General features: G+C 46.3%; 1 protein-coding gene across 1 annotated transcript in view; it reads right to left on the bottom strand.

The window, feature by feature from the left end:
• TTC7A (tetratricopeptide repeat domain 7A) overlaps positions 1 to 21,085 on the bottom strand; it is a 421,036-nt gene that overhangs the window by 310,081 nt on the left and 89,870 nt on the right. Inside the window, exons 9-10 of the mRNA XM_073554004.1 lie at positions 11,219 to 11,356; positions 10,131 to 10,214 (exon numbers count right to left, since the gene is read on the bottom strand). Coding sequence (XP_073410105.1) covers positions 10,131 to 10,214; positions 11,219 to 11,356 — 222 coding nt within the window. The remainder of the gene's footprint in view (positions 1 to 10,130; positions 10,215 to 11,218; positions 11,357 to 21,085) is intronic.

Here is a 21,085-nt window from a genome sequence, read left to right as displayed (position 1 = left end):
GCAGCTAAGACAGGATCGGCTGCAGATGAATGAGCAGATAGAGAATGTCAGGTGGCATCCACCTCCAACCCAAGGTGTAAGGACCCGAAGGGATCCTCCAAGGAATGAAAGGACAGGTAGTCGAAGGCAAGAACGTCGAGAGTCCGCAAGTGGCCGTTCTAATCGTAGTAACATAGGCACGAGACCCGGTGGTGGACATAGTGACAGAGGGTCAGACTCAGACCAGTCAGTTGGCCCAGCTGGACGTGGGACTCATGACCGTGTGAACTGGGAGAGCCGGCCAGTGAGAGAAAGGTCAGGTGACGGAGCGCAATGCAAACAGGTGGAGACTAAAGAGTGTCTGATCACACTGACGGACGTTGACGGGAAGGCCAAAGCCCAAGGCCGAGATACTGACCGCTGGGGGCGGGGAGGCCTAACGTGAATATGAGGCAGTTTGACTACAGAAACAGATGGAGATGGTCCTCTCGACTTGTAGGGCAAGGTGACATGGGTGCCAGGTCTCAAGATACCTGGGTGATGTCATGTGTTCAACCCCACAAGTTTGAACAGAGGGGGGAGGTGTGTGGTGTAGTGACCACTGTCAGCTAGGGGGCGCTGTGTGGGTGTCCCAGGACGGGTGTACAGGCACATTCAGTGTGGTAACAGGAGCAGGGTCCTAAATGACCATTATGGGTCTCAAGGTGGGTGGCCTTGGGATGCAGGATCCAGGGTGTATTGATCAGCAGAGGTACTGCTGATCTTTCTGTTACACTGTGTCAGGGAAGCCTGTATGTGCAATACAACCTTTAGTGATGTCATAGCCATGTGATCACCTGTGGGTGTGGTTACAGGGCTATGTAATTGAGGTGTTTGGCACATGTGAGAGAGTGGAGTGAGTCTGTCTGAGTGTGGACAGACTTCCATGTGTCCAGGTGGGACACTACAGAGGTTGTATATGGCGAGGACTACACCTCCCAGCATGTGCTGAGACTCTCAGTCCGAGTCTGAAGCCACGGACGTTTATGTTCTTTTGTGCCTAAGCTAGAGGCTATTTTGGTGATACGCTGATTTATGGTTTATGGAGCAAATAAACCTCATGAACTTTGGGAAGAACCTGCCTCATGATTGTCTCCCGCTGCACCTAAGCGAGTCACATCCCTACAATACATACATGTCATTGTGACAAACATATATATATATATTTATATTTCACAGAGTTCTTCATAGCAGAATAGCCGCTAATTCAATTGCCGGCTTCTGTCAAATCATTCCCCAATCCGACATGAAATGACACATGGTTTACATTCAGTAAACCATTTCACTTCATGTTTTTTTATATGTCCCTGACTAATAATTACTGTAGATGAGGGTTTGTGTGCAAAATTTGGGAGGTGTAGTTGTTATTTTAAGGGGTTAATTCGTTGTAAAAAAATGCGTGGGCTTCCGCTGTAATTTGTCAACCAGAGAGGTTAAATAGTTTACAATGAGGACTGGTGCTAATGTGACCAGCCCCACTGTAAACTACTACTAAATGAATTGATTCAGCTCTGCGCAGCCTCAATGGCCGCCTGTAGATGATCTAATTACCGTGGGAAAGTTTCTGACTTTTTCCCACGGTCATTAGTTCATTCACAGATCAGCCGGGGGACTCTGATCTGTGAATGAACTAATGACCGTGGGGAAAAAAAGTCAGAAACTTTCCCAATCAATTCATTTTTTTTACAATGAATTAACCCCTTAAAATAACAACTACACCTCCCAAATTTTGCACACAAACCCTCATCTAATTATTAGTCAGGGACATATAAAAAAACATGAAATGAAATGGTTTACTGAATGTAAACCATGTGTCATTTCATGTCGGGTTGGGGAATGATTTGATAGAAGCCGGCAATTGAATTAGCGGCTATTCTGCTATGAAGAACTCTATGAAATATAAATATATATATATATATATATATATATGTGTTTGTCTCAATGGCTTGTGTATATATATATATATATATATATATATATATATATATATATATATATATATATATATATATATGCATTCTATGTGTCTATATCTATTCTTTCGTTTCTGTAAGAAACCCTGTCATAGGGCTCCATTACATGTCCATTTTGCAAGCCGGCGAGAAAATCTTGGCATACGGATGCCATACGGATGCTGACATGCGCAAAATACGCGACCACACCTTGCTTACAGATGACATACGGAGCACTGTTTAGGGGTCATTCATCCGTATTACGCATGTAAGCTACGGACCGTATTTTGCGTTAGTTAGTGTGACCCCGGCCTTATACTGTGTGTGGGAAGCTGAAAGGGCATCATACTAAGTGTGGGGTCTATGGTAGCATTACAAGGGGGAGGTTTGGGGCATCATACTGTGTGTTGGAAGGACTGTGGGGGTCTTATACTGTGTCTGGGGAGCTGTGTCTGTGGGGGGACAATATATTGTGATTGGGGTTTATCATACTGCGTTGGAGGATTGTGGGGGCCATTATACTATGGGGGCAGTGAGGGCATCCTACTGTATGTGGGAGACTGTGAATGTAGCATACTGTGCTTGGGTGAGTTGTGGGGGGTATCATGCCATGTTTATGAACTATGGGGTCATTATATTGTGTGTGGTGGGCTATGAGGGAATCAAACTTTGCATCGAGGGCTGTGTAGAGTGGGGGCATCTTTATACTGTCATGTCCGCCATGTCTGTCATGTACGTCATGTCTGTTTTGCCTTATGATCCCTGGAGCGGTGTGCACGCGCATCTCATGTCTGCTATCCTGCATGTTCCCTAGAGCAGTGTGCACACTCACCTCATGACTGTTGAGCTGCGGGATGCCTGCGTTTCTGCTCTGCCTTCTGTGATCGTCTCGTCATGTCTAGAACCCCTGATCATGTGTCCTTCCTATGTTCCAGCAGAGGCTGGTTCTGTATTCATCTCTGCATGTCTGGAACGCTGATCATGTGACCTGCCTAGGTTTCAGCACTGGTTCTGCAATCATCCCTGCATGTCTGGAATCCTGATCATGTGACTGCTCCCTGTGATCCTGGAGGAGTGAACTGGAAGTTCTCCCCTGGTCCTAGCCCCGGAAGTGGAGGTGCTGTGCCCTATATCAGACCGCCCCTTCCTATGCTCAGGGACTGAGTATTGTGTTGCTTCCCTGCATGGCTGCTTGGTCTGCTGGGTCGCTCCCTCTATTCTGTGCCCTTGCACTCTGCTCTGTCGTGCGTCTCTGCACACGCTCCGTGCTCGTACTCCGTCTCTTGTCTCGTGCCTTGTCTAGTGTTTGTCTCTCGTGCCATGTTTTGTCTCTGCTCTGCTTTGCCTTGTAGTCCTTCCTTGCTCTGATTCCGTTCTGTGCTTCAGCCTGGCTTCAGTTCCTTGTTCCGTACCTTGTCTTGCTCTGCCTCGCTCTCTCCTATGGGGCTCTGTAGTGCTCCCTGGCACACGCACCATTCCTCCTCTCTTTCCTTTTGTGCTCTTTTCCATGTCTAGTCCCAAGGCTCTGCCTTGGCCCGGCTCTGGGCTTCAGCCTACGCTCCGCTGCTAGACTCTTTCCTATTGTGCTCACTTGCACGTTTCTAGGCTAGTCCCAAGGCTCTCCCTTGGCCCGGCTCTGGGCTTCGGCCTACGCTCCGCTGCTAGCTCTGTTCTTGCTCTGACCTGATTCCGTGTTTCTGCCTATGCTTCCGTTCCTGGTTCCGTACTCTGCCTAAGCTCTGTCTTGTTTCTCGTCTTGCTTTGCCTTGTTGCTTCGTGCACTCTTTGCATGCGCCTGGCCTTCCTAGCCTCCTGTTTGTGCCTCAGCCATGCTCGGTCAGTGACAGCTGTCGCCTGCCATGCCTCAGTCGGGTTCGCTGGAGTCTTGCCTGTCTGTCAGTGTCGCAGCCCGATCAGCTAGCCAGTGCCCCAGCCGTGCTCTCTGTGCTTCCTTGCACTTCACGCTGTTTCTGCACTGTGCTCTCTAAAGCACGCGCAGGCCCTCGCCTGCTCCCTGGCATACCTCCCCGTGCTTCTGTAAAAGTAAGCGCAGGTCTTGCCATGTACCCTGTTGTGCCCTCTTGCACGCACAGGTCCTAACCCTGTCCTTGAACCCTGATCCTGGCGTGCCTCTCTGCACGCGCAGGACTCTGCCTCGCCTGATCCTAGCGTGCCTCTCTGCACACGCAGGACTCTGCCTCGCCTGACCCTGGCGTGCCTCTCTACATGCGCAGGACTCTGCCTCGCCTGACCCTGGCGTGCCTCTCTGCACGCGCAGGACTCTGTCCTTGTACTTGTCAATGGTGTGTCCCTCTACACGCGCAGTCTCCGTCCTTGTTTGTATTGTACCTGTCCCTGGCGTGCCCCTCTACACGCGCAGGCCTCCGTTCTTGTACCTGTCCCTGGCGTGTCACCTAGCACGCACCCTGCCTCATATCCTGGTTTGCCTGCCGGATTCCAGAAACCAGCCGACCGCTGCCAGAGGTCCGGAACCAGATGACTGCGGCCTGATGTCCGGAGCTGATGTCCGCAGCCTGATGCCTTGATCCTGTCGGTCGTTGCCAGTAGTCCGGAGTCCGATGCCATCGCACCCTGCCTTGGACCCTGGCGTGTCTCCTAAGCACGCACCCTGTCTTGGACTCTGGCGAGTCCTAGCATGCATCCTTCCTAGGAACTCTGGTGTGATCCCTAACACGTACCCTGCCCTGGACCCTGGTATGTTTTCTGCACGTGTTATGTCTGGAACATTTGGCGTGCCCTTGCACGCACCGTGCCATGTTTCACTGTTTGTGCCCTGCACCTGATTCCCTGCTTATGCCTTGCACCTGAATAAAGTGTGAAACCACGTTTGCTGGAGAAACTCTGTGACTTCACTTTATGTTTGGTATCCTGTCCGTCCTGTTGCCAGACACTCAAGTGTCTCCTTGAGCCGGCCGTTTGGTCCAGCTGCCGTGGTGGCTCACCCCCTTGGTCTTGTCCCTGACACTCCCTGTATAGGGGGTGGCTCCTCACTAGGTCAGCTCGCCCTAGGTGGGTGGGTGCAACGGCCCAGAGGGTCCACTCAAAAAAGGAAAACGACTCGGCGTAAGCTGACGCTCGTCACATATAGTATGTGTGAAGGGACTGTGGGGGCATCTTTGTGTGTGGGGGTTGAGAGGGCATCATATTGTGTGGGTCTGTGGGGGCATCATATTCTGTGTGATGGGCACTGTGGGGGAATCATACTATGTGGGGCATCGATGGGAATTATCATGTGTGTTGCAGTCACTGTGGGGACCCGCCATCAATGGGGCACCTCATACACTTTGCGGAAACACTAATGGGCATCACTGGAAACAATATTTCTGTGTGGGCGCATTGAAATTATTGCCGTATGAGACCCTCTTTCTTATTTTTCAACGTTCGAAGGTATGACAAAGTGACAGTTCGAGCATGTGCACTATCACTCCATTTACAGTCTATGGGACAGACGGAGACCTGAGAAGAGCGCACTATTTCTGTTGGAGGACATTGGACCTCCATTTTTGGGATGTTGGAATTTCAGCATTGGTGCCTCCAGTGATCAGACACATTTCTCCTATCCTGTGTATTGTGAGAAGTTTTCATTCAGAGAACACCCTTTCAATTCTCAAGAAAAGTAAATGCACAAAGTCTGGCGAGTCGTCATGTCCAGGCGTGCATCTGCCCCAATATGTCTTCCGGGGACATAGATGGAACATCCCCGCAACGGGATCCGGTCTCACAGCCATGAAATAATGGTAACAGCAGGGGACGGCCAGTTGTGCAGGTTCTGCATGTCTAAGAAGGCACAAGGGGCAAAGTTGACATTCTCCTGTCTCCTCACCCCCTGCATTTTATGATGACTGATGACATCCTCTGACGGACCCTGCCCTGATGCTTCCATCGGCAGATATTAAGCACACGGTACGGCTCTCGGTTTCCAAGAGCCGGATGACGCATTGCAGAGACTACGACAGGAATCCTTAGGGACTGTATATGAAATACTGCACAGAGGGGGATTGTACCGCACCAGGAATGCCCTCTTATCCTTACAAGGCTTTGACTATTTCCAGCTCAGATCAATTTTCAAAACTATTTCACTAATTCCCAGACGAATGTGTGAGCCGAGAAAGCAAATGGGATTATGTGGTTTGACGGAAAGCTAATTAGTCAGTATACATTAAAATTCATTGAATTGATAATGAAAACTACACAGAACACTATATACAGCGGGGGAAATACGTATTTCATCCCTTGCTGACTTTGTAAGTTTGCCCACTGACAAAGACATGAAGAGTCTATAATTTTAAGGGTAGGGTTAATTTTAACATTGAGAGATAGAATATCAAAAATTATATCCGGTAAATCACATTGGATAAATTACATACATTTATTTGCATTTTGCAGTGAGAAATAAGTATTTGCTCCCCTACCATCCATTAAGGCTATGTGGCCATGTTGCAAAAATGCTGCGGCAGCATTTCCGCAACTCCCTGCTGCGGGTAAAACACATACGGAATTCGCATGTGTTTTCCCGCAAAACACAAGCGTTTTTAGCTTGTGGAATGCTTGCGCTTTCCAAGTGATTTTAGATGCTCCTAATCAACACGTTACCTGCATTATAGACAGCTGTCTTACATAGTCATCTTTATAAAAGACTCCTGTCCACAGACTCAGTCAGTCAGACTCTAACCTCTATAACATGGGCAAGACCAAAGAGCTTAATAAGGATGTCAGAGACAAGATCATAGACATGCACAAAGCTGGAATGGCCTACAAAACCATAAGTAAGACGCTGGGTGAGAAGGAGACAACTGTTAGTGCAATAGTAGGAAAATTTAAGAAATACGAAATGACTGTCAATCGACATCGATCTGGGGCACCATGCAAAATCTCACCTCGCAGGGCATCCTTGATCACGAGGAAGGTAAGAGATCAGCCTAAAACTACACGGGGGGAACTTGTAATGATCCCAAGGCATCTGGGACCACAGTCACCAAGAAAACCATTGGTAACACATTACGCCGTAAAGGTTTAAAATCCTGCAATGCCCACAAGGTCCCCCTGCTCAAGAAGGCGCATATGCAGGCCCATCTGAAGTTTGCTAATGAACACCTGGATGATTATGTGAGTGATTGGGAGAAGGTGTGCTGTGGTCAGATGAGACAAAAATTGAGGTCTTTGGCATTAACTCACCTCACCGTGTTTGGAGAAAGAGAAATGATGTCTATGACCCAAAGAACACCGTCCCCACTGTCAAGCATGGAGGTGGAAATGTTATGTTTTGGGGGGTTTCTCTGCTAAGGGCACAGGACTACTTCACTGCATCAATGGGAGAATGGATGGAGCCATGTACCGTAAAATCTTGAGTGACAACTTCCTTCCCTCCGCCAGGACATTAAAAATGGGTTGTGGCTGGGTCTTCCAGCAAGACAATGACCCAAAACATATAGCCAAGGCAACAAAGGAGTGGCTCAAAAAGAAGCATATTAAGGTCATGGGGTGGCCTAGCCAGTCTCTAGACCTTAATCCCATAGAAAACTCATGGAGGGAGTTGAAGCTCCGAGTTGCCAAGCGACAGCATCAAAATTCCTCCTGACATGTGCGCAAACCTCATCATAAACTACAGAGAACGTCTGACTGCTGTGCTTGCCAACAAGGGTTTTGCCACGTCGTTTACATGGAGCAATGTGCTGCCGACAAATGTTATTTTTATGCTTGCATAAATTATCTGGTCACCCGAAGAAAGAGTGTTTTTGCTCGCTTGTGGGGTGATCAGAGGATTGAAGTTTGTTTTTAAAATAATAAACTGTGCTTTCCTAACCCTCCCCGTGTCCAGTGAGTATTGGGATAGTAAAGAAGTGCTATTGAATATACATACATAAAATAATAATAATAATTTATAACAATAATAATAAAAACCAATAAAATAATAATAACAAAACAATAATAATACAAATAATGATATTATTAATATTAAAATAATAATACAGTAATAATAATAACAATAAAAATAATAATAACAAAAACAATAATATAATTCTAGATCTATATGAGCTGGAAAGTCTCCACTCCTGTACAGATCATTGCTTATAACTTCTGTGCTCAGAAGGAAAAGTTACAGTTTTGATTGACATGGATTGGGGCTCCGAATCATCTATCAAAAGTGATTTATACTATAAATGAAATAAAGGAGACAGAGTCCCGTTTGCAGTTTGCTCTTTGGGCAGGAGTCACTGGATGGATTTGGAGGGTGCCCCACATTCTGCAGGGGCCACGGAGCTTTTCTTGTCCTATCATCTACATAGGAAAAAAAAACCCTGCACTGTCAGTGCAGATCAGGACCATTTGGCTGCTACAGTCCCCGTCTCACAATCTCACGGTTATTTGCTGGAGGATTGCCGGTTTTCATTGTCTTTTTGTCAAATCTGATGTGACGACTGTTGCCATCCTGACTGCGGGATAATAGAATTTATGAGAACATGGGTGTATTGGATTCCTGTTATTTGGGGGGAGTTATTTAAACCCCCTCCTGCAGTGGATGATATGACATCAAATGACTCATTGTGTCATGCTCGGTTAATGGCAAAGTGACATCAAATAGCAAGTGCGGTATTTTCAGATCCGGCTTAGTTTCAGCTTTGTCTCACATTTCACCCACCAGAAAATACAAACTTTACGTCGCCCCATCAGCTGGGATGTGACTTCAGACATAAAAGTGACTTATTTGTATTTCTAGGAATGCGGTTCCTATAACTGTAAAGGAAATGTGTCACCAGAAAATGAAATATTATTAAACCTGGTTTATATTTTGAATGAGTATTTTTTTATTATGCTTTTTTCCTATTTTCCATATTGTCATATATTTAAAAAATAAAAAAAAATCAGAAATCTTTCAATTTTCACAGTGGCCACCAGGCCTAATACCAGACTCACAATTCCTGTTCTGTACACATGACTTTTCAGCAGTCTCATTATCATCATGACACATGATGCACAGAAGGTGAAATAAACCAATCTGAAGTCTTTAGTCTCAATCCTAAGACACCGGTGTGTGTTGCAATGAGTGTTCAAGGCCTGGGGAGATAAATCCACTGAGCCACACCGGGCAACCTGCAAAACGCGATGTGGAGCACAACAGAGGGCAGCAGGCCGAGGTGAAGAAAGCAGAACCTGGTGATACCCGGGGCAGGTGTGTAACATTTGGCAACATGCAGTAGACAGTAAAATTAAACATACCGAATTCACAGAGAATGGAGAGGATTTTGAGTAACAAGAAAATTGAGAAGTATAAGCACTTTGCAATTTTATCTATTTATGATGTTGAGAAAACGCCTTTAAAGGGAACCTGTCACATGAAAAACCACTATTAACCTGCATGGGGTTAATCTGCAGGTTTATAGCGTTCTGAACCTGCCCAGTGCCGGTACTGAGAGCCCCGCTGCCGGGAGTAAAGGAACTTTGTTCAGCTCAGTAACGTTCGGGTTTCAGTTACGGGGCCAGCGCCGGGAAGGGTTCAGTCACCGCTCTGTGTATAGAGAGCAGTGGCTGTAAGAGTGCCTCCGGCACTGACTAACAGCTCGCTCATCATTAGGGCCAGCTGTCACTCAAGGCCAAGGGCGCGGTTACAGCTGCTGCTCTGTATACACATATCGGAGGCTGAACCGATGCCAGCGTCACCCCGTGACTGAAACGAGAGGAATAAAATTCATTTCCTCCCGGCAGCGGGGGCAGATTAACCCCATATCTGCAGGGTAACAGCATTTTTTTTTACATGACAGGCAGTAGAGTCCTGTACAGAAGATTGTGCTGATGCTGTGTGTGAGACTGGGGGTTGGAGTGGGAGAGGTTTCGGCGGAGCTACAGGTCTGTGCTCACTGCTGGCTTGCAGCCCAGCGCAAGGGCTGATAGAAAATGTAGTTAGAACAGAACAGAGGATCCTGAAAAGGAAGTGATGGCTCTGACAACAGAGCTGATGACCAGGCAAATTTGCGAGGCATAAAACAGCACGAAACTTGGCACGAAAAGATATAAGAGGATTTTAGGGGGATTATCTATTGGCATTTATGACAAAACCAGCAGCTGTGTTAGAGTAGTGGACAACCGATTTAACATTTAGCAAACATAACACTTAGCTAATACAAGATCTGACAACTTTACCTTGCCACAGGACATCATTGATAACGCCAACTGATACCAGAGGTGAAATTCTCCAAATGCGAATTTCATGGCTCTCTCCAAACACTGAAAGAGAAAGAACCACAAGTGAAACTTCTATGATCACCAGTCACTATTTAATTAGCAAAGTGGAAATCTAGAATCATCCTAATACACAGACTACTAATTGTTATGTTTTCACTTCTCATTAGTCCATTGTTGCTCTGTGCAGTGGTCGAGGAAAAAATTCTGCAAATCATCAACAAATTGACGTAAGTGGAGTTGAGATTATTCCAACGTGTCTTTATAGAGGACCTTGTACCAATTTGAGTACCGTATGTTAAACTCGCCAAATCATAGAATAGTGGCTGCAGAGCTGAGAAAAACAATTATTATTTTTTAATTTTTCTTCTCCATTCCAGAGACATTAGATTGTAAAGTTTAGGTTCAACTGGGCATTACCAGAGATTTCTGCGTGCACTTCTTCCTCTGCATGAGGCTGACCAATCATAAGCAGGCAACATCATGTACAGGAGACAAGAACACGCCCTCCTCTCTGAACAATGCAGCTGAGTTATGTGCCATTACAAACTCCTTGCCTAGGAGATCAGCCACTCTTGATAGATTCTTTTTGAGAACGGAGTAGATTTTTTAAAACCTTGGATTAAAATTGCATTTTTTTTCTACCATTTATGATAATTAGAATAACCCTTTTAAAGGATCTGGGTGCTAAAGTCTTGGTGCCACATACTATAGGTCATCTCCGGGCCTCGACGGGTCAGTGGTGTGTTGATGACACAATGTCGACCAGCATATTCGTAAGGAATTCAGAAATTAAGAAAATAACAGTGTAAAGAAACAGTACACAACAACAAAGAGAAAGGCTATGACTTCATATAGAGCTCCAAAGACCCCATGTGCCTCCATACAGCGTCCGTGCACATGGCTCTGCAGTGCGCATGAGGCCTTACTTAGATCATGTCATATTACATCTTTGGTGTAGCTGAAAGACAAGAGCTAAGATAACGGAGTTCTGCACTTCAAGCCTTGCACAGACATAGGCTGCATTTTTATAGAATAGATCACAGTACCTCAGACAGCATGGCATACTGCCCTCTTCTGGCCATCGTGATGCTTAGCAAATCATAGACCCCAGAGGCATTTTGAAGGCTCACAGCGCGGTCTTCCTTCTGGTCTGGAGCCCGGCTGATAACTGCATCTCTGTTGGCCTGTTTCAACATGAAATTAAAGAGCCTGTTATTGATTTACACTTAGATATTCTGCACACGAGCGACTCATTTGTTCTATCAGAGCAAAAATAAAAAAAAGTGTGATGTTGCAGTTTTTGCAAAAGATGAAAATCTAAATATAGGTGACTCAGCAAGACAATCTACATAGGAGGTAGTGCAGATATTTATATTCAATGCAGCCTAGCCATTTACTAATCTCAACATAGAAGAAAGGCGACACTACCACCAATGGTGTGAGCTCAGTAATGGAGCTTTATTCCATAAACCAATGGTCACAAGGACATAGCACTGGTCACATAAAAAGTCACCGGCTGTTTCGCACCAAATACGCGCTTTGTCTGGCGTTACAAGTCACAATGCTTTCATTCTCATATATGGAGACTTTGAGCATCTATGTATTGCGGTTGAGCACAATCATAGAAGGATACAATTGACTAAAGGTGTGACAACATACTGTGTTGCTTATTAAAAGGGAATCTATCACCAGGGTTTTGCCTCCTATTCTGAGAGCAGCATTAAGTAGAGACAAAGCCAATGATTCCATCAATGTGTCGCTTGCTGTAGTTTTGATAAAATCACTATTTTATCAGCAGGAGATAGTCACTAGAAGACTAGTAAACCTGCGGCCACGTAGTCCTCCATATTCAAGAGCTCTGTTTAACTCCTCCCTTACTACTGATTGGCTTAATTCTGCCTATGTACAGTGTACACAGAAAGCTACCAATCAGTGGTGTGGGCGGGGTTATACAGAGCTCAGCATTCAGAGAACTGCTAGATCGGCAGCAGATAAAACTGGGTTTATCAAAACTGCAGCAAGAAGCCTAGAAAGGCACACATCACTGGAATCAGGGTCTCTGCCCTATTATCATCTCAGATGGGGCAGCAAAACCTAGTGACAGATTCCCTTTAAAAAGCCTGTTCACATTGGTGCTGGTAAATTCACTTCTAATTCTACTGCCAACAATGTATTAATACTGTAGATATTCATACTATAAGCCTGTCTACAAATTGTGTCACCCTCGCACACCCCTGTGACTGCATGTAGACCACTGTGCAGGGATGAGGAGGAGGAGTTGAGCTGTGTCATCATTTATTTTGAATGGTGGATCCTGTGTTACCTACTGTATATAGAGGTGTTACCTTACATTATACTCCTGTGTGTGATAATAATGAGACTGATGAAAAGTCTTCTGTTCAGCACAGGAATTGTAAGTCTAGTTAGTAGTCAGTGTTCAAAATTTTTTTAATAGCCAATGATGTGCAAACTTGACATAAAAACACATTACCTATTACGTAATATACAATTAAAAGACCACTCAAGGGTTTTTTTTTTATTTCACCACTGGATAGGCACCAGTAATATATGTTCCCTGTTTGTATTACCATCTTCTGCTGTTCCCAGCGCAGCTCCGGTCCTCTTCTGCGCCATCTGGCTGGACTTGTTATTAGACTGATCGCTCTAGTGTTTTCTGGGTGGACCGAAAGTCACAGCTCATTAATTAGTCAGTGACCGTCAGCAGTGACGTCTGGCCAGTCACAGCTTCAGTCACAAGATGATGGAGAGGGACTGGAACGGCACTGAGAACAGTAGAAGACGGCCGCCGGTGAGAATTTCCTATACAAAAGGAACTTACATTACAGATACCACACCAGTGCTGAAATAAAATATACCCTGGAGTGGTACTTTGACATAAAAAACTGATTTATACATTAGATCACTTTCTGATTACATATTCCTTCTTAGCTCTTACTAGAGGAACTGGAGACCAGGGGCCCCCGTTTGGGTGAATGATGGGGGTTCAGCTGTCAGACCTCCATTTATCTAGCAGTTATTACCTGATGTAATAACTCCTGTACAAGTCTCAATTATTACTATATAGGTTATTTTATGCTTTCAAAAAGTCCCATGCATTTATCAAGGCATCAGACTTCTGTGCCGATCGGCACAGTGCCTCTGCCTACTACCATACTTGCGTCTACAGACTCCACCTATGGGAGCTGCTCAGTCGCTCTCCTCGGCCACTAGACGGCTCCCTGCTGTGCTCGGTATCTACATCCCAATCTATTAGATTACCAGCTCCGCCAATGGGTGGGTGGTGGGGTGTGTCAGTTTTTGCTGGGTGACATATTCCTTTAGTCACTGTATGGTGGGTGATGGTGGAGTCTGCCAGTCATGTATGGTGAGTGGTGATGTGGTGTGCCAGTCAGTGTATGGTGGGTGTTGGTGGAGTCTGTCAGTCATTTATTGTGGGTGGGGGTGCGGTGTGCCAGTCAGTGGATGGTGGTGGAGTCTGCCAATCATGCATGGTGGGTGGGGTGGTGTGGCAGTCAGTGTATGGTGGATGGTGGTGGAGGCTGCCATTCATGTATGGTGGGTGGTGGTGGAGTCTGCTAGTCATATATGATGAGTGGTGATGCGGTGTGCCAGTCAGTGTGTTGTGAGTGGTGGTGGAGCCTGCCAGTCAGTTTATGTTGGAGGTTGGTGGAGTCCGCCAGTCCCTGTATGGTGGGGGGTGGTGTGGTCTGTCAGTCATGCTTGGTGGTGGATGTGTGGTCTGCTAGTCAGTGAATGTTGGGGGTTGGTGAGCTCTGCCAGTCATATATGGTGGATGGTGATGTGGTGTGCCAGTCATGTATGGTGGGAGGTGGTGAGATCTGCCAGTAATGTATGGTGGGTGGTGGTGTGGTCTGACAGTCAGTGTATAATCACTTGAAGGCTGTGATATTTTGGGGGAGATGATATAGCCTTGTGTCATCTTGGTAGAAGACAAACTCACCTAGTGTTGTTTGTGGTGAGGGGAGAAATAGTAGAATCTCGTAGTGATGTGTGAGGAGGTGTGTAGCCACCTGGAGACTGCTGGCACCACTTGGCAGGGATGACGGACTTAGGTACCTTCTGGGAAAGTCGTAATTTTATTTCTGTGAAGATATTACTATTGTGAGTTACAGATAATTAAATTCTCCTCCTTAACTAAAAATACTCCTTAAAAATGAAAGAGGAGTATTTACCCTGCTGTAAAATATGTAGTATGACCTTTGCCTGTCCAGTATTTTCACACTGGGGTGAATAATTATATGCCTTTTGTATATATAAGGAAAGCGTATCCATCTTCAATGATTGACAGCTGCCTGTAAAGAGGGAGCAGGAGGAGTCCGTTATAAACATACCGTAGTTGGATCGTAACGGTGTTAAAAAATATGATTATTACATGACAAACACAAACTAACGGCACGTCTGAAGTTTACACTTTGTAATATATTCTGAGGGGAGATTTATTAAACTGGTGCAAAGAAGAAGATAAGTCGTCCATTGTTCATTCTACATGGGGTCAGTGACCATTTTAGGGCACAGAGAGTCGTTTCAAAAATTATTCAAAAGAGGACAGCTGGGAGGAAACTTAGATAACTAATGATCCATAAATATGCCTCATGGATATGGTTATGTGCATATTATGTTTTCTTTACAATTTATAGCATCCTAACCTTTTTAGAAATACGGGTTGTGTGTGCATGTATATATGTATATGTACCTTGCGCTCCTCCACCTTCTCTTTAGGTCTGGGGACATGCTTGGCCAGTCCAGCACCTTTACACTCAACATCTTTAGTAAGGACAGTGGTCATCTTGGGAGATGTGCTTGGAGTCGTTGTCATGTTGGAATACTGCCCTGCGGCCCAGTTTCTTCAGTATGTCACAGTATATGTGGGCAATCATGGAATGAACTGTAACTCCCCGCAGCACTTATGTAGCTCCAAACCATGACACTCCCACCACCATGCTTGACTGTAGGAAGGACACACTTGTCTTTGTATTCCTCACCTGGCTGCCACCACACAAACTTGACACCATCTGAACTAAATAAGTTTATCTTGGTCACATCAGACCACAGGACATGGTTCGAGTAATCCATGCACTAAAGACCCCTTTACATTTAGCGATGCACCAGCGATCCCGACCACGATACGACCCGGTCAGGATCGCTGGTGCATCGCTAAATGGTCGCTAGTGAGCTGCCAAACAGGCACATTTCACTAGCGATGCAGCAGCGGTCGGTGGTCATACTTACCTTTCAGACGCGGCGAGGGTGACATCTTTCGCCTGCGTCCATGGCTCGCTCGTTGGCGCCAGCAGGAAGCCGACGACGAGAAATGGACCAGGCCGATCTCGCGCAATCAGCAATAGCCAGCAGGGGAGCCGGTCGGAGGTAAGTATCACATGTAGCGATATTGCTAGCAATATCGCTGCTGTGTCACAAAATCGGTGACGCTTTAGGGATATTGCTAGCGATATTGCTATGTGTAAAGCCCCCTTTAGTCTGTTGTCTTCCTCAAACTGATGACTTGTGCATCATCTTTAGAAAAGGGATGACAGCCATGAAGACCAATTTGATGCAACGTGCGGCATATGGTCTGAGCACTGACAGGCTGACCTCACACCCCTTTAACCCCTGCAGCAATGCTGGCAGCACTCATACGTCTAGTCAGACAAGATAACTTCTGGATATGACCTGATCACATGCATACAACTTCTTTGGTCGATCATGGCGAGGCCAGTTCTGAGGGGAACCTGTCTTGCTACACCGCTGTATGGTCTTGGCCACTGCAGCTCAGTGTCAGGGTGTTTCCAATCTTCTTATAGCCTGGGCCATCTTTATGTAGCGCAACAATTCTTTTTTTCAAATCCTCATAGAGTTCTTTGCCACACTGAACTTCCAGTGACCAGTATGAGAGTGTGTGAGAGTGATAATACCAAATTTACCACACTTACCACACTTGCTCACCATTCACACCTGAGACATTCTAACACTAATGAGTCACATGACACTGGGGAGGGAAAATGACTAATTGTGCACAATCTGACCATTTTCACTTAGGAGTGTACTCACTTTTGTTGCCAGTGGTTTATACACTAATGGCTGTGTATTCTAAGGGGTGCACGCATGTGTGGGGCTTGCATGCATTCAGCAAAGCATCGCATTAGCTAAGCATACAGCAAAAGACAGTTACTCCATGGCAAGGAATTAATATCCATCTTCTCTCTTCACACAGGTAATCATGTCATTCAACTTCTGATCTGAACCATCCTGCATGTATTTCACTCCATTCAATGTTATCCATTCAATGTTAGCAAGCAGTGTGAATGGTAACCATGCCATTCAACTTCTTTGCTATAATTCATCTGTTACATTGTTCTCAGTACTTACTGTTGTATATCCATGGGTGGGGGGACTCTGTAGATGTTATCTCAGGAGAGGTGCTATAGTATAGAGATGAAATCAGGACTGCGTCTTTGATCATCTTTTGCACACCAGGATGTGTTCAGCAGCTGTTGTTAATTTATAACTAACCAGCTCCCACAATCCCTCTCTCCTGTCCCTGTAGTGGAGTGTATAAATTTAGAATCATTCTAAGGGGTTCACGCATGTTTGGGGCTTGCACGCATTCATCAAAGCAACGCATTAGCTAAGCATCCAGTAAAAGACAGTTACTCCATGACAAGGAAGTCAGGGCAGGAGTCAGGAAAATCACACTTTGATCTCCCTTTTAACAATGTGCTTTATTTCTATCCTCCCGTGTTCCCTCGCCATCCACATTCATCGCCCCATCCCCCCTCCATCGAGACTCATACACATCAGCCCCTCTATACTTTCCTCTCCCATGTACAGCCCCCATGCACTTCTCATCTTCCTGAAAAACCTCAGCCCATCTTGCCCAAACACATTGCACAAAAAACCTTCTTACATTTCAAAGAACTACTTGCTCTTTATGTTCCTACTCCTACTGATTTCAGGGGACATCTCCCCCAACCCCGGTCCGCCATCCCCCAACCTCAACCCCTACCCTACCCCATATCAAAACCATAATAATCTCATTAATATTACTTACACTCCCTCATCTCCATCATTTAATTGTGCCCTCTGGAATCCATGGTATGTATGTAACAAACTTCTTTTTTTGCACAATTACCTTCTGAACAACTCTCTTAATCTGTTGGCCCTCATTGAAACCACCTGGATTCAGGATTCTGACACTGTCTCCCCTGCTGCCATTTCCCATGGTGGCTTACAATTTACCCATTTCCTGAGGCCCACAAACAGACCTGGTGGTGGAGTCGGCATATTCCTGTCCCCACAATGCACTTTCCAGGTCATCCCCCCCAGTTCCATCACTCTTATTCCCTTCTTTTGAGGTCCACACCATCAGGCTCTTCCTTAACCTCCCCCTCAGAGTAGCGTTCATATACCGGCCCCCAGGCTCACCCACCCACTTCCTTGACCATTTCTCTGCCTGGCTGCCGCACTTCATGTCCTCAGAACTACCAACCCAGATCCTGGGAGACTTCAACATCCCCATCAACATCCCCACTTCCACATCTGCATCCCAACTTCTATCACTAACCACTTCTCTTGGCCTCTTACAGCTCTCAACCTCTGAGACACACAAAGTCGGTAACACCCTTGACCTGATCTTTGTCCGGCTCTGTTCAATCTCCTACCTAAATAACTCACCGCTTCCCCTCTCTGACCAAAACATTCTCTCCTTCATGCTCACAAATCCTCACCCACCCTAGCACACTCCTACCTATCACACATTCAGTAATCTACAAGCCATTAACCCTCAGACACTTTCAGACTCCCTACAATCTTTTCTGTCCCCAATCTCCACTTTTTCATGTCCTGATCTGGCTGTTGATCACTACAACAACACTCTTAAGGGCCTGTCACACTAAGCGAGATCGTTAGCGATATTGCTAAAACGTCACCGATTTTGTGATGCAATAGCGATATTGCTAGCGATAAAACTATGTGTGACACTTACCTCCGACCAGCTCCTCCGCTGATCACGCGAGAACGTCCTGGGCCTTTTCCCGTCGGCCGCTTCCTGCTGGGCTTCCTGCTGGTGCCGACGAGCGACGCGTGGACGCGGGCTGGAGGACGTCTTCATCGCCGCGTCTGAAAGGTAAGTAACGACCGCCGACTGCTGCTATGTCGCTAGTGAGATCTGTCTGTTTGGCAGCTCACTAGCGACCATTTAGCGATGCACCAGCGATCCTGACCGGGTCGTATCGCTGTCGGGATCGCTGGTGCATCGCTAAATGTGATGGTACCTTTAGAAGCACCCTTGACCAAGTAGCGCCCCTCACGCTCAGAACCTCCAAACACAGAGTAAAACAGCCCTGGCTCACATCGCAAACTCGACTTCTCCAGCGATGCTCTAGGAGTGCTGAATGCTGATGGAGAAAAACCCGCATACCAGAAGACTTCATCCACTTCAAATCTGTGTTAAGAACCTATAACTCTGCCCTTCACGTTGCCAAACAGACCTACTTCACCACCCTGATCTCCTCACTAGGTAACAACCCCAAGAAACTTTTTGACACCTTTCACTCCCTCCTCAGGCCAAAAGCACAAACCCCTATCACAGACATTTGTGCTGATGACCTGGCCTCCCACTTTATAGAGAAAATAGATAATATTATCCGTCAGGAAATCCGCTCCCAACCACCAAGTGCTGTGACTCCCATCCCTCCCTGCATTTCCCCTGGCTCAGTTTCCACATTTGATCCCATCACAGAAGAAGTCTCCAGACTCCTCTCTTCTTCTTGTCCGACTACATGCACTACCGACCCCATTCCCTCACATCGCCTCCAGTCTCTCTCTCCAGTCGTCACAACTCACCTAACTACAATCTTTAATCTCTCCCTCTCCTCGTGCATTTTCCCATTCTCCTTCAAACACTCTATTGTTACTCCATTAGTAAAGAGACCCGCTCTTGACCCATCCTGCACAAACAACTACAGACAAGTCTCCAACCCCCCCTTCATCTCTTAGCTATTGGCGCGCCTAGTCTACTCCCGCCTTACCTGAATCCTCTCCACTCATTCCCTCCTAGACCCTTCACAGTCCGGCTTCCGCCCCCCTACATTCGGCTGAAACTGCACTCATCAACATTACCTTCTGACAGCAAAACGTAACGGTGACCATTCTCTGCTCATTCTTCTCGATCTTTCTGCAGCTTTCAACACTGTTGACCACTGTCTCCTACTCTCTAGGCTCCAGTCACTAGGCATTAAGGACACTGCTCTCTCCTGGTTCTCTTCCTATCTTTCTGACCGCTCCTTCAGTGTTTTGTTCGCTGGCTCCACATCATCTACTCTTCCTCTCGCTGTCTGTGTACCTCATGATTCAGTCCTTGGACCCCTTCTCTTCTTTCTCTACACGGCCCCAATTGCACAAACCATCAGCAGATTTGGTTTTCAGTACCATCTTTATGCTGATGACACAACTATACACGTCATCCCCCGACCTTACCCCCGCTGTACTACAGAACGCCAGTGACTGTCTTTCCGCAGTCTCCAACGTCATGTCCGCTCTCTATCTGAAACTCAACCTCTCCAAAACTGAACTTCTTCTGCTCCCACCGTCTACTAACCTCCCTAATGCTGACATTTCCTTCTCTGTGGGTGGCACCATAATAACACCCCTGCAGCAGACGCGCTGTCTTGGGTATTATGATTGACACTAATCTCTTGCCTGCTCTTGCCGCTTACACCTAAAGAACATCTCCAGAATCTGCCCTTTTCTCACCATGGAAACAACAAAAACCCTCACTGTCGCCTTGATCCACTCCCGCCTGGACTACCGCAACGCTCTATTAATTGGCCTCCCCGTTACTTGACTTTCCCCTCTCCAGTCCATACTTAATGCAGCAGCCAGGGTCATCCATCTGGCTAATCGGTATTTGGACGCGTCCGCTCTTCGCCAATCGTTACACTGGCTGCCCATTCATTATAGGATCCAATTCAAAGTACTTGTTCTCATCCACAAAGCTCTTCACAGTGCGGCACCCCCCTACATCTCCTCCTTCATTTCTGTCTATCGGCCTAACCTACCATTGCTCTCTTCAAATGACTTTTGACTAACCTCTGCACTAATCCGCACATCCCACTCCCAACTCCAAGACCAAGAGAGGGGCCAGATGTTATACACCGGGGCAAGGGGCCGGATGTTGTACACTGGGGGGGCGAGGAGACAGATGTTGTACACCAAGGGTGAGGGGACAAATGTTATACAATGGGGGGGGGGGGGGGGGAGAAGGGCCGGATGTACACCGAGGGGTGAGAGGTGGATGTTATATACTGGGCGCGAGGGGGGAGATATTATACCCCGGGGGGGGGCAAGGGGCGGATGTTATACACCGGGGGCAATGAGATTGAAGGAATAACCTGAATTCATTTATCAAGATAAGTATTCCAATACTGTTTTCTGTATAGTACATGTATATATGACACCTCTCTGATATATACACACACACCATCGCCACTTCTGGCACAAATACCATCACTATTTCCAATTACAGAGGTCTACATTGTATTCTGAAGTATAAAGCTTCAATTAGCAGACATTCCCATGTGAAAAAAAAGCAGCAAATAAAAATCATTTGTGTTATCTGGAAAACATCCAACAGTGTAACCGCTCCTTAATCCAGAAAATCCTCCGTTATTTGTGTTGATTATTATGTTACATAACAAACGGTTTAACAGGGCGAGTTATTGTTGTGCAGAATTAATAGGCTTACAAATTATTGGGATATTACCGTATTCTGTAATAAAGGTTGCGTTATTCAAGAAATGGCATGAAACGGAGAATTTGAAAAGTAGGCTTCACCCCGCGGTGTAAGTGGGACACTACAAGACTGAAAGCACCGC

The sequence above is a fragment of the Dendrobates tinctorius genome, unplaced genomic scaffold (genome assembly GCF_039654945.1).
Source record: "Dendrobates tinctorius isolate UK_male_01 unplaced genomic scaffold, ASM3965494v1 ptg000205l, whole genome shotgun sequence".
Classification (NCBI taxonomy): Eukaryota; Metazoa; Chordata; class Amphibia; order Anura; family Dendrobatidae; genus Dendrobates; species Dendrobates tinctorius.
Note: the sequence above shows the minus strand (reverse complement) of the source record. Positions and strands in the feature narration are given on the sequence as shown.